Genomic DNA, 14742 nt, shown 5'->3' on the forward strand with positions numbered 1-14742 from the left:
GGGGGGGGGGGGGCTCGGCGAGTGCTTCCGGGTCACACCCACAACTCTTGAGATGTGTAGGCCGGGCGCGGTGGCTCACGCCTGTAATCCCAGCACTTTAGGAGGCCGAGGCAGGTGGATCACGAGGTCAAGAGATCCAGACCATCCTGGTCAACATGGTGAAACCCCGTCTCTACTAAAACTACAAAAAATTAGCTGGGCATGGTGGTGTGTGCCTGTAACCCCAGCTACTCAGGAGGCTGAGGCAGGAGAATTTCCTGAACCCAGGAGGCGGAGGTTGCGGTGAGCCGAGATCACGCCATTGCACTCCAGCCTGGGTAACAAGAGTGAAACTCTGTCTCAAAAAAAAAAAAAAAAAAAAAAAAAAGGTGTGTATTAGCCAAAAATTTTTGCCTAAATTCAGCAAACCTTTACATTTAATTTCCAGTTTGAAGTAAAGACAGGGACTAGAGGTACAACTGCAATGATACTATAAAGAAGCAAACAAAAAATCAAGAATATGTGGCATTCGACAGGGCAGACAACTGATTGAGATCTTCATCAAGTCTGGTGTCATAATAAAAAGATACTAGATTAAATGAGATCCAAGAGATCCAACATATCCACTAAATGTGATGCATGGGCCAGGACTGGATCCTGATTTGGGTAATTTTAGAGACATTTGAGGACAATTAGAGAAACTAGAAAGTGGGAGATAAGATAAAGATAGGATAAAGATTTATTAGTACAAAAAGGTAGCTAGTACTAACTTTAAAAATGTTGCAAATAGCATAGTCTGTTTTAGTAAAAGTGCATGCGCACACATATATCTGGAAATATTAAGAGCATTAATTTTGGGAAGGTCAGTATATAAGGTTTTCTTTTTTGTTTATACTTTTTCTTACATGAGCATATGTTGATTTTGTAATAATTTTTGCTTTTTTTAACTTTTAGTTTCAGGGGTACACGTGCAGATTGGCTCTATAGATAAATTGAGTGTTGTGGAGATTTGGTGTATGAATTATTTCATCACTCAGGTAGTAAGCATAGTAACTAATAGGTAGGTTTTTGATCCTCACCCTCCTTCCACCCTCCACCCTCAAGTAGGTGCTGGTGACTATTGTTCCCTTCTTTATGCCCATGTGTATTCAATGTTTAGCTCCCACTTATAAGTGAGAACATGCAGTATTTGATTTTCTTTTCCTGCATTAGTTTGCTTAGGATAAGGTCAAAGGTGCACGATCTTGTTCTTTTTTTACGGCTGCATAGCATTCAATGATGTATATGTACCGCATTTTCTTTATCCAGTCTACCATTGATGGGCATTTAGACTAACCCTAGGTCTCTGCTATTGTGAATAGTGCTGCAGTGAACATATGTGTGCATGTGTCTTTATGGCAGAACAATTTATATTCCTTTGGGTATATATCGGGATTGCTGGGTTGAATGGTAGGTCTGTCTTAAGTTCTTTGAGAAATTGCCACACTGCTTTCCACAGTGGTTAACCTAATTTACACATTCCCACCAGCAGTGTATAAGCAATCCCTTTTCCCTGCAGCCTCATCAGCATGTTATTTTTTGACTTTTTAATAATAGCCATTCTAACTGGTGTGACATGATATCTCATTGTGGTTTTGATTTGCATTTCTCTGATGATTAGTGTTGTTGGACATTTTTTCATATGCTTTTTGGCCACCAGAAAATTTCTAATTTAAAAAAGACCCAATTCTAAAACAAGGCATAAATGGGTAAAATAAAAATACATGGGGGAAATTGGTAGGTGTCATCAGCAGAACTGAGTCTCCCTGATGCTGCTGATGCTCCCTGTCATCTAGCCAAGGTATTAGGTGTGGAAACACACGTACACAAACACACACAAACACAAACATACACACACAGTCAGAATGGGGTCCCATTTTGAAAATAGTGAGGTCAGTTCTGTTCACACTGCCACTCAGTGTGTGTGTGTTCCCTGCTGGAATTCTCCGTCTAAGGTCCATAAACTCCTAGATGATCCACAGATCCTGAAGTCAGAGATCAAATTTATACCAGAATAGCAAGGAATACATCCCAAAACAGTTAAGAGCCACTGCCCTAAAATGTTAGCTCTGTTGCTTCTTAAAAATCTTTTGTCTGGGCACAATGGCTCACACCTGTCTACCCAGCATTTTGGGAGGCTGAGGTGAGTGGATCACGAGGTCAAGAGATTGAGACCATCCTGGCCAACATGAAGAAATCCCGTCTCTATTAAAAATACAAAAATTAGCTGGGTGTGGTGGTGGATGCCTGTAGTCTCAGCTACTTAGGAGGCTGAGGCAGGAGAATTGCTTGAACCCTGGAGGCGGAAGTTGCAGTGAGCCAAGATTGTACCACTGCACTCCAGCCTGGCAACAGAGCGAGACTCTGTCTCAAAAAAAAAAAAAAAAAAAAAAAAAAAAAGCTTTCAATTTCAAAAGATCTGTGGGGGGAAAAATGGGTTGTTGGATCCTGTATTTAGAAGGACTTTTCTGCTCCAATGTTAAGCCATCACTTTCTCCAGCTCCTGGAGGCATGGGGAGAGCAGAATAGACAAGGTCTCAAATTCAGAAAAATAAATTTCTTCCTAGCCCCATAGAGCCCCCAAACATTGCCACGAGCTGGGACACATAAGGGAGTAATAGTGCTTCAAATTCCCACCCCAAAATACACTGGGACTTTCCCCCACTGTCTAGTCTCAGGCCTCAGCATTTCTCAAAGAATCAGAGTGAACGAGCAAGCCCTGATTTGAAGGGGTACGCCAGCTACCCAGAGAGCAAGACGCCAGAAATGTAGGAAAGTGCATGGAAAGAATAAGCAAATTCGGGGGTAGGTAAGGGAAAGCACTCTTGCTTATCTTTGGAAGTTTCAGTTCTGAGGACTAATTTCAGAGTAGCAGGATGAAATCTCTGAAATGCCAAGAATTCAATAAATAAACTACTAAAGACAATGAATGCCATATGTCTCTTGTTACAAATGCATTCTGAGCCTGGCGCAGTGGCTGACACCTGTAATTCCAGCACTTTGGGAGGCTGAGGCAGGTGGATCACCTGAAGTCAGGGGTTCAAGACCAGCCTGGCCAAAATGGTGAAACCCCGTCTCTACTGAAAAAAATACAAAAAAAAAAAAAAAATTAGCCGGCAGTAGTGGCTTACACCTATAGTCCCAGCCACTCAGGAGGTGGAGGTAGGACAATCGCTTGAACCTTGTAGGTGGAGGTTGCAGAGCCGAGTTCATGCCATTGCACTCCCGCCTGGGAAACAAGAGGGAAACTCTGTCTCAAAGAAACCAAAAACCAAAAAACAACAACAACAAAATACATTCTGAGGCACCTTGATCAATAGACTAGATAGCAAAAGGAAAAGGCAGTCTGAGCTGCTGTCTATAATGAACAGCTGTTTTATTAAAACCAACTTTGGTCAGACTCCTTGCAATGTAGTCTTTTTTAAAGAAATTGCCCATTATGCTCAAAAAGTCACAGATGGACTAAACTTGCACCCACCCCAAAATCGGGTTCAAAGACTTATTACTTTGTTTGAGGCAGGTGCTTGCATCTTAGCTGCAAGAAGTATCCTCTCTCAGCAGGACAGGTTGGGCAGCATGCCTGGCAAGGGCAGGCAGAGTGTATCATGAAGGGTGGATCCAGTTCCTGTAGAGTCTGGGGAGGGCTATGCCAGAAGAGGAAGCTCAGCACTGATTAGAGCATGCCAGCCATACTATTGCAAATTCAGAAGAGTTTTAACAAGTCACCAGGTAGTACTTATCGGAATACACATGTAAATTAGAAAGTCCCTAAAGTTACAAGTTGTGTTTTACAGGGTAATACTCATATTCCTATGCAAAATTTCCTTACTGTAATGTCTGGGAACTCTTTGATTCCTCAGTTTTATGGAGTCCTGGTAAACAGAAGATACTTTGGTTGTCATGGTCTCAAAATAGTCTGAGGAAGCAAGGTAAGAAACAAAGGTGAACATCTTCAACTGCCTGGCAAGAATGGCTGGGTAGGTAACAGTGGTAAATGATATATTATAAAACCTAAAAATAAAAGTAGAGTTTATCCCTCCTAAGTTGGAAAAGAGGCAAGATATTATTAAGGAATTTAAGAGTGGGTTTTTTTTTTTTTTCAGATGGAGTCTGACTCTATCTCCCAGGCTGTAGTGCTGTGGCACAACTTGGCTCACTGCAGCCTCGACCTCCTGGATTCAAGCGATTCTCTCTTGCCTCAGCCTCCCAAGTAGCTGAGATTACAGGTGTGCACCACTACACCTGGCTAATTTTTTCCATTTTTAGCAGAGAGAAGGTTTCACCATGTTGGCCAGGCTGGTCTCAAACTCCTGACCTCAAGTGATCTGTCTGCCTTGGCCTCCCAAAGTGTTGAGATTATAGTCATGAGCCACTCTACGCAGCCAAGTGTTTGTTGAAATGTGGGTAGGAGAGAATCCTAAATGTGACTGTCTAAACTGGAGCACCAAAGACACTGAGTAATCGATTTGAGAGAGAGTTAACAAAAGCATTTGAAAAGCCAGATCACAGGAATTTGGGTAGCTATTTGGGAGTTTCTGATAGTTGTGCGCTCAGATAAAAACAGCCCCTTCACTGGGTCACCTTCATGCTGACCAGGAGGTGGGAAAACTCAACCCAGAAAGGAGATGCAGAGATTGGCAGGTAGAAGCTCAGGGCTGGGGAACTGTTCTTCTTCCGAAGCTCCAGTTACTCTGACAGGGCGCTGGGTGCACAGCCACACAGCTGTGGTGGTTGTTGGACCCTGATTCCTTAACTTCCCACAGGCCTCACAGGAAGACCTCTCCGGGCCTTGCTTCTTTGCTACAATGCATGCTGGAGACTTCTCCAAGCTTCCTCTGTAGCATTTACACAGAGCTCATGAGACCCTAGGGGAAGCTTCTCTGGTGACATTTCAGAAAGTCAAGCCACATACATACCTCATCTCCATGCATATTCGCCACATATTTGAACTCCGGAATCCCAATTCTGTGTTCCTTTGGAGACCGCCCCACAACAAGAACCCACAGGTTTCTACCTTTACAGGAAAGAAAAGAAGGAAAAGTAAATTGTCTTTTTAAATGACAAATGAATTCTGGGAGAATAAGAACAGGAAACAGGATGCTGCTTCCCCCACCTGATCCCTTGACTGTTTCACGGTGACTTATGTTTTTATGACTAACATCTCCGTGCTTAACACACTCTTCGTTTACTGCCAAAAGTTATGGAAACCCCTTCAATTCAGCACAAATATTTCACTTATTATTTTAGAATGTGATTTTTAAAAGCTGAAGACTTACTAGGCGATGCAGATCTTATTTTTCTAAAATGTGTATATACTATGCTCTGAGATCCTGGAGGCTCCTAGGATCTGCTAATTCACACAATTATACAAAGTTAAATTATAGTCGATGGTTGACTGGGATGGTGTCATAACTTGAAGTATAAGGAGAGAAAAAACAACAGCAATGAAAGTAACTCAAAAGGGAGATGGTTTTAAACGTAGGAGATCCTGAATTCTGTATTTAAATGCTGATGTGACACAGCCCCTTGTTAGCATCCTCAATATGTGTGAGTCCCGTCAGGTAAAGTGGAAACCACAACCCAAAGAAAGTGTCTAAGTCTTAGTTCTGTGTGATTTGGGCAAAAAAGGGCAGAGATGAAAGCTCACTGAGGATTTGTTTTGTGCAGATATTACTTGTGCTGCTCTGGCTCAGGTAATCTCAAGTAACCCCTTGTCATGACCCACTGAGATGGATTATTAACAAAACTTTACAAAAGAAAAAACCGATCTTCAAAAATATTAAGTAAAGGGCTTATGATCACACCTCCAATTAGAGGCAATGATTTGAGCCCCTGAGCCAGTAACTGAACTCTGATCTATTTGACTTCAATTCTAGCGCTCCTCCCCCTAACAAAAACTGCTTGTCTCCCAAGAGGCTTGGTTTCCTATCCAGTAAAAATGAAGAAGTCACTTTCAATTTTAAAATTGTCTGGCACTTTTAATATACTTACATTAGAGATGTGGGAATGTTTGCTATCCATCATGTATGTACAAAGTTTAAATATCTGTAATAATTTAGCCTCGAAGGAATTTAAGAGCCCAGGAGAGGGATTTAACAGCAACCAATGGGCTAATGTTGAGCAGGTTTCTGTAGAATTTCAGATCTAGCTCCTTAAATCAGTAGTTGCACAGACTGGGGAGCATGAAGTTGCCATCAGGGACTCAGGGAAAACCAAATACTGGACTTGTTATTTTCAACATTTATTGATAATTTATTATAACCATATTGTATGGAAATTTGTCATGATAAGGTGATACTCTAAATTTTGTAACTCCAGGACTTCTCAGAAAACACCCACAAAATGTAGTCTATATGATTTATGTCCCCTGTTCAGTGCAGAATTCTTATTCATACATCTATTTGATGAATACTATATCCAGGCATTGAACCTGGGTTAGGCTGCACAAATAAGCCACATGCTCAATGCCCAATGAATTTCTGATCTATCAGAGAATAGCAACACACAAACATACACTAGAGTGTGACATATCATAGATGTGTGTGTAGTGAACTGTGTGGGTATAGAATAAAAAAATCGTTAATTTTTTTCAAGGAGGGGCTGATGAAAAGCTCTGTGGATGTAGGGTTTTACAGATGACGTCTCTACAGAAGGTTCTGAAGAGTGATTCTGAGTTTGCCATGTGGACAAGTGTACTCCATCTGGTGATTCCCCATCGGAAGCATTTGATTAACCAGAATCTTCCATTCCCCAACACTGTCAAGTCTTGTTGTGTGAGGCTTTACTTCTACAAAGTTATCATTTTCATATGAAACAAGGAACTTTGCATAAGTGAGCTATTATACCTGGCTTTTAAAGGTTTGTTTCCGAGGAATTCTTCTGTGTTAACTATTTGTACAGAATATGGTCTAGTCCTTTTACAAGCAAGGGAAAAAATTCAGTATCATCTCAACATAATATTTAGCAATAGTTATTTATAAGCATGCATCTGCAACAGCTGGCCTGTTACGTAAAAAATAACGTAGATGACAAAAGACTGACTTGATATCGATATCCAATATTATTTAGTTTAAGGAAGCAGGGAAATCACACTGATAAAATCTAAGTGAAGAAGTCCTTTGATGCGTAACTCAATCTAAATTTTAGCACGAGTGGCCGCTAAGTGAACTGCAAGATGAGAATCTTACCTTAAACAACTCAATGACATAGTCTGAGAATGAAAATCAACCAACAGACGGGAAGAAAACTATTCTTTGGAATGACAGGCCTCTAGAAGGGTTTTAACTGCCCTCTCCAACTTACTGGCTGTCTCTGGCCTAGACCAGAGTAAATACACAAAGGACAAACTATTTACTTTTCACAACCTGACTGTCAAGGTAAGTAAAAGTAATCTAAACAAGGTTTTGTTTTTGTTGTAAATCAAGGTTAAAAAGACTACCTTTATTCCCAAAAGTTCCTGCTGTAACAGGTGTGCTAAAGAGGTCTGAAGTACTCAGCCTTTCAGTCTCTCCACCACAAAGGAAATGAGGTTTGGATTCCGGATACTTCAGTATCTCTATTCAGGAAGTCACGCAGGGTTTGACACAAATCCTGGGGCTATGGCATGGGTGTGCAACTAGGCTTGCTTGAAGGATCAGGAAAAGTTTTACAATTTAGAAGTGTTTGCTAAGATCTCTAAGACAAGAAAGCAGACAAGTGCTACGAGTACTACAGGAGTTCAGGAGAAAGCAGGAGGAGAAGGCTGGAAAATTAAGTATAGCTTCAACAGGCAGAAATGGGCGAGGTAGCCTTTCCACATCAGAGGCACCTGGGATCCTTGTAAAAATGCCAATTCCTGAGCCCCAGCCTCAATCAAATTCTTGGGGTAAAGCCTGAAACTGGCATTTAACAAGTACCTTTGTGATTGGAGCCTCATTAAAGTTTGAAAGTTGCTGAGACTGAGGTAGGAAAATATCCAGACAGATTTGAGAGGTAGTTGATATTTAGGTACAACCATTTCATTTTACATATAATTGTGAACATGTTTCTGTGTTAAAAAATATACTTCTATCTCTTTTTTTTTATTTGAAACAGAGTCTCACTCTGTCACCAGGCTGGAGTGCAATGGCGCTATCTCAGCTCACTGCAACCTCCACCTCCTGGGTTCTTGCAACTCTCCTGCCTCAGCCTCCTGAGTAGGTGGGATTACAGGCGCCTGCCACCATGCCCAGCTAATTTTTTGTATTTTTAGTAGAGACAGTGTTTCACCATGTTGGCTAGGATGGTCTCAATCTCTTGACCTCATGATCTGCCCACTTCGGCCTGCCAAAGTGCTGGGATTAAAGGTGTGAGCCACCACACCCAGCCCTAATCCATCTTTGTAAATGGCTAATTCATATTTTATTATGTGAATGCACTACCATTTATTCAACCAGTTCTCTATTGGTTGTCTCTATTTGGTGTACAATGATAAGTAATTTTATATAAATTATAGCATGTTCACTAAAATTACATACAGAATTTATAACATTAAAATATTTTGTAATATGGAAAAAGAATGCAAAATTATATAATTACAACTATGTAAAACAGACTTCCTATTAAAAACCTATAGCTTTGTAGCATATAAAGCCTAAATTAAATAATGGATGAAGACAGGCATGGTGGCTCATGCCTGTAATCCCAGTACTTTGGAATGCTGAGGTGGGAAGATCATTTGAGGCCAGGAGTTTGAGACCAGCCTGAGCAACATAGTGTGATGCCATCTCTACAAAAACTTTAAAAATTAACTGGGTATGGTGGCATGTGTCTGTAATCCTAAGTACTCAGGAGGCTGAGGTGGAAGGATCCCTTGATCCCAGGAGGTGGAGGTTACAGTGAACTATGATTGTGCCACTGTACCCAAGCCTGGGAGACAGAACGAGACTGATCACTTTAAAAATTATTAACAATACAAATGCATCCCTACAGGATTGAAAATGGCACACTGTCAGGGATAACAGGCTAAATGACAGGATGATAAAGTTGAGTAATTATTTTCACCTTTTCACATTTCTAGTTTTTTAAATTAAAGAAATACCAAACCCTATCATTCATTAAGTGCAGATACTACGAGCCAGGCACTCTGCTATGCACTTTACATTATTTGATCTTCACAACACCTGTGAGGTGTGTGATAGCCACAATGTATATTTGAGGAAACTTAAGTAACTGAAGCAGAGTTCAAATCCAAGTCTGTCTGACTCCAAAATCTGTGCTATTCTGAGGACCTAGGGCTGCCTCAGTGTCCCTGAAAGTACTAGACAGGCCAAAGCCAACCCCATTGTGGGGAAAAAGTTCCTAGGCAGTTCTTTTAGCATTGAGTTGCTATGGTTTACACCTGCAGCAAGACTAGGCTTGCTTCCTGGCTATGACTGATTACAGGCAAGACAACTGAATCTGAGGCTACCCTACCAGGACATTCCACGCTGGGTGTTAATGTCACAACTCCATCAGACTATCTCTATGTGGAGAGTCTGAATGACAGAGACATGCCTAGGGAGAAGCAGAGACGTGGGTGGCCCCATCACTGGGGCAAAGCTGCAGTGATGTGAAGCACATTCCAGTTTTTTATGAGGTTTGTTGTGTCTTTGGTCTGATACATAAAGTTCTGGTACACAGAGTAATAGATCAGCTGGTTTCCCAGGCTTGCATGTTTCTCTGCGTATCCTTACAAGTCACCTTTGACCTAAGTAAAAGCTTGAGAGAGCTTCCTCAATGAACTGAGTTTCAGTTTCCTCTAGTAGTGGGAGTAACAGCCCTACTGGCAAGGCTGCTGTAAGCCTGCACTGTAGTGTGAGTTCCTTTTACCTTCCCTAGCAATCATCCAAAGATCTGACGTCAATTTCACATATGCACATTCCCACTATCCCCCCCACACAAGAAGTTTATCACATACAGCATGCAGAGCCCACATTCAATAATGAGTGAACCCACCGAAGAGTTGAAAATCACATATGATTTAGGTCAGTTTAAACAGTCTCCAAAGTTCACACACCTTCTGGATTTGAAGGAGAGGAAGAGGTACATGGCTAAGTGGTTTATTACAAACAAAACAAATGGAGGTTAACAAAACAGGGACAAAAGGCATGGGCGAAGTTTCCATACTAGTTATGCTTGCATTGTATTATTCACAGCTCAAAGCATTTTACCTATATTCACTCATTTAACCCTAATAGCCACAAGTGGTTAGGGATAGGGCTATTCTTTCACACAAGTCAACAGTTTTGGTAACTTCATAAGGCAGAGGTTCTCCAAGTGTGGTCACAGGACCAAGAGTATCAGCATCTCCTGGGAACTTGTTAGAAATCCACATCCTTGCATTCCACCCTGGATGCGCTGAATGAGGAACTCTGGGGTTGGGGAGCAGTAATCTGTGTTCTTTTGTTTTTTTTTTATCGAGGCAGAGTCTCACTGTGTTGCTTTGTCCCCCAGGCTGGAGTGCAGTGGAGCAATCCCGGCGCACTACAGTCTCCACTTCCTGGGTTCAAATGATTCTCATGCCTCAGACTCCAGAGTAGCTGGGACTACAGAGGTGCACCAGCTAATTTTTGTATTTTTAGTAGAGATGGGGTTTCGCCATGTTGGCCAGGTTGGTCTCGAATGCTTGATCTCAAGTGATCTGCCCAAGTGCTGGGCCTCCCAAAGTGCTGAGATTACAGGCATGAGCCACCACACGTGGCTGGTGAGCTGTGTTTTAATAAGCTCTCCAGGTGATTTCCAGTCACCTGAAAGCTTAAGAACCACTGTAACAAGGGTCAGGACCAGGTGGTCTATCCATGGAGTCCCTGCTCTGTTCTTGACCACTAGGGTGCACTGCTAATCACCTCAGAGATGGAAAATGAAAAACATCAAAAATAAGTCAAAGAAAAACAAAAGAAACGTGAGCTTGTGAAGCAAACTTGCTGTGTACTGACTTCTGTCGTTGAGGTGATTGTCTTTCTCCCCTCTATGTAGTACTGAAAATGGAAGGAGGGAGTCGAGGGGCACAATGAGGATGGTTTGAGAAGTGATGGCTATTGTCTGCTCCCTTGGTTTTGTTTGATCAGCTGGTACTGTCCCAAATTTCTCTCCATTTAAGGACTACAGATGAGCTTTAGTCACTCTGTTTGCCCCAGGGCTGTGGAATCTGGAGTAGCTGCCCTTCTGGGGTCAGGCTGCTAGGTGTTCTCCCTGCACTCAGCTTGCATGCAAGTCGGCAAACAGGCTAAGAAAGTAGGGTAGGCATGTTCTCTCTCATAAGTGGAAGTTAAACAATGAGAACACATGGACACAGGGAGGGGCACATCACACACTGGGGCCTGCTGGGGGGTGGAGGGGAGGGAGAGGGCAAGGGGAGGGAGAGCATTAGGACAAATGCCAAATGCATGTGGAGCTTAAAACCTAGATGAAGAGTTGATAAGGTGCAGCAAACGACTATGGGCCATGTATATCTATGTAACAAACATGCACATTATATATCCCTGAACTTAAAAAACAAACAAACAAACAAACAAACAAAAAACTGGCTGAAAAAGAAAGTAGGGTAGCTGAAGTGGCAAGGAAAGGAAAGACGTGGATGAAATCCATCTGCACCATACACACCCTGTCTTTGGAGGACACATCTTTTTTCATGGCTAACCACCTAGCATGCAGACACTGGGATTTCTGTAGAGTTTCAGGTTTGGGCCAGTCCACATGAACAGCCAGTCTGTTTCTGAACTCGGCAAGCCTAGAGCCTGTACAGATGTGATGCTCCCAGCCCACCCAAGGTCAGCCACAGGGTCCCAATGAAGCTTAATTGTCATACTCTGTGTAGTGGGCAGGGAATTCCTGACCTTGTTTATGGACAGGGAAACCTGCCAAGAAAGAGTCTTGGGGAGTCAGGTGTCCCAGGGGCCTTCTGTGACTGTGATAAGAGTAAGGGCTCTATTCTGCTCTGAAGTAATGAAGGGGCTGGGCTGTTTCTTCTGCCTAGGTCAATTCTAAAATCTACTTAGAACCATGAATTTTGTAATTCAGTTTAACATGGGAGTGAGAGGAACACAGGAGGCATCCCAGCATGAAATGAGAAATAGGCAGGCATTTGACTCCAGCTTCTGCTGCAAGGAATTTCCCATTGCACAATGAGTTCTAACACGAGGGGGCTCTGAAATGAGGCCACCTGCTCTGTGAGTATAACCCTGGGCCCTGTTGAGGTTGTGGGACTCAGCGGTCCCCAGGGGTTCTACGTGGATCTGGGATCCATGTCCCCTGCATTTTCTCTCTGGCTTATCTCTTTGGGCCCAGCATTCCTGGCTCTTCTAATTAATCGATCACCTGGACAAGGAAGCTTTGCTCAGTGGAGTATGCTAACCCTGGGATGGTGCTCTGAGGGTAGGGCGTGGAGCCCTGGTTGTTACCAGGGACCACCTCATGCTCACCAGTCACCACAGCTGTCTTGTCATCCACCCCACCCCCTGGCTGCACCACCATCACCACTGTCACCATATACATCCTAGTCACTCTCTAATCCTGTGTCATCTTTCTTCACAACTTTTTCACTCTTTGAGATTGTATATTTGTTTACCTATATGGTATCTGTCTGAACCAAAATGTAACCCACAAGGGCACTGCATGTTGTGTTCACCATTTTGTTCAGGTTGCTGGTTTTGTTCACTGATAATCTAACAGTGCCTGTTACATAGTAGATGTTCAATTAACTACTGTAACATTTCAAAAATTGTTGATGTATCCCCAAGACTGCTTTTGGATTTTTGTTTTTTTTTTTTGAGACGGTGCGATCTCAGCTCACTGCAATCTCTGCCTCCTGGGTTCAAGCAATTCTCCTGCCTCACTCTTCCAAGTAGCTGGGACTACAGGCAGGCACCACACCTGGCTAATTTTGTATTTTTAGTTGAGATGGGGTTTCTCCACGTTGGTCAGGGTGGTCTCAAACTTGCGAACTCAGGTGATCCGCCCACCTCGGCCTTCCAAAGCACTGGGATTACAGGCATGAGCCACTGTGCCCGGCAACTTCTTTTTCTTGATAAATATTGGCACATTACATCCAAATTCTTCCCCTGGGCATTCAGGGTCCTCCATCACCTATCCTCCACCCGAATGTCCCACTATCTGCCAACACAAATGCTCCCACAGGAGGTGGGTTCCTTTCTGCACACTAGTACCCTAGGCACAGCCCCATTTTATTTATGTTGTTTTAGCCCATTTTATGGCCTCACTGGATTTTCTGCCTTTTAAAATCCTCTGAATTCCACAGAATCCCGGTTTTAAGAAGCTTCCCCAGGCTGCTCTGATTCACCTGGGTTTTTCTCTCTTCAGAATATTTCTATAAAGTGGCATCCTAAGATTTGTCACTGTGAAGCATTTTCCTTGAAGTCAGTTTTCTGAGGTTTTCACAGCTGGGTGCGGTGGCTCACACCTGTAATCCCAGCACTCTGGAAGGCTGAGGAGGATGGATCACTTGAGATCAGAAGTTTGAGACCAGCTGGCCAACATGGTGAAACCCGGACTCTACTAAAAATACAAAAATTAGCTGAGCATGGTCACAGGCACCTGTAATTCCAGCTATTTGGGAGACTGAGGCAGGAGAATCACTTGAACCTGAGAAGCAGAGGTGGCAGTGAGCCGAGATTCCACCATTGCACTCCAGCCTGGGTGACAGAGTGAGACTCAGTCTCAAAAAAAAAAAAAAAAAGTGTTTCATGTGGCCAAGTCTGGATTTCATAACAATGTTGCCATATTTTTCTTTTGCTCTCCTGCTGTGTCTACCAGGTAAATCATGGCCATTTCCCAAGGTCCAGGTCACCTTCTTAGTAAAGACCTCAGTGGTGGGCTATATTACTGGTGGCCCAACATCTGGTGTCCTGATGAACTCAGCCATATCATGCGACTTGCTCTGGCCAGTGAAATGTGGGCAGAAATCATATGTACCACTTCTTGGCAGAGCTTTAAGGGCCAATGCATGATTTACCGTCTCTTTTCCCTCTGACACAAGACAGGCAATGATTGGATAGAGGGTGCTCTGTCAGCTTGGGTCCTGGAGGGAAGGTGACTGGGAGCAGAACCACAACTGCTCAATAACGGACATATGAGTGAGATCTAAATCTTTATTTTTCTGTTATAAAATAGCAATTTGTGGGTCTTCTATTTCTGCAGGATAGTCTAGCCCTTTCCATATGACATTGCTTCTATAACCAACTCAAACCAAAATTACTTTTTCCTCTAGTGAATGTTCAGTATACTTACAGCTGATACCTGTGCTTTTTCACATAGGGGTTCCCAGAACCATAAAATTTTGTGGAGGTGACCCAGAAATAAAGAAAGCTTAGAAAATGCATTTTAGGCTGGAAGTGGTGGCTCACGCCTGTAATCCCAGCATTTTGGGAGGCTGAGGTAGGGGGATCATTCGAGGTCAGGAGTTCTCTGCAAAAAGTACAAGAATTAGCTGGGTATGGTGGTGTGCAGTAAAGACACTCATTTCTATTTCTGACATCACTGCCATGCTTTGACAAAATGGAGTCCAAATGAAGCATGCTGTTGAGTAAACTTTCCTTTGTTTGGGTGACTGATCAAATGTGACCCGGATCCCATGGCTCCACTGCTTTTCCTGCACTGGCTCGCTATGGCATCGCGACAGTGCCCAAACCCCTCAGCAGGCACACCAGACCTCGCGGGATCTGTCTTCTTCCTGCCTTGGGTTTCCCAGCCCAATCCCATACAACAGGC

General features: G+C 43.0%; 1 protein-coding gene across 2 annotated transcripts in view; it reads right to left on the minus strand.

Annotated features, from left to right (window-relative positions):
* The window catches only part of CPM (carboxypeptidase M), a 93373-nt gene that overhangs the window by 38438 nt on the left and 40193 nt on the right, over positions 1-14742 (minus strand). For both annotated transcript variants that reach the window (XM_032295140.1, XM_032295131.1), the window contains one exon: positions 4935-5032. In XM_032295140.1, the coding sequence (XP_032151031.1) occupies positions 4935-5032 (98 nt within the window). The remainder of the gene's footprint in view (positions 1-4934; positions 5033-14742) is intronic.

This window comes from Sapajus apella, unplaced genomic scaffold, assembly GCF_009761245.1.
Source record: "Sapajus apella isolate SASKATOON/1434 unplaced genomic scaffold, GSC_monkey_1.0 scaffold2, whole genome shotgun sequence".
NCBI classification, from domain to species: Eukaryota; Metazoa; Chordata; class Mammalia; order Primates; family Cebidae; genus Sapajus; species Sapajus apella.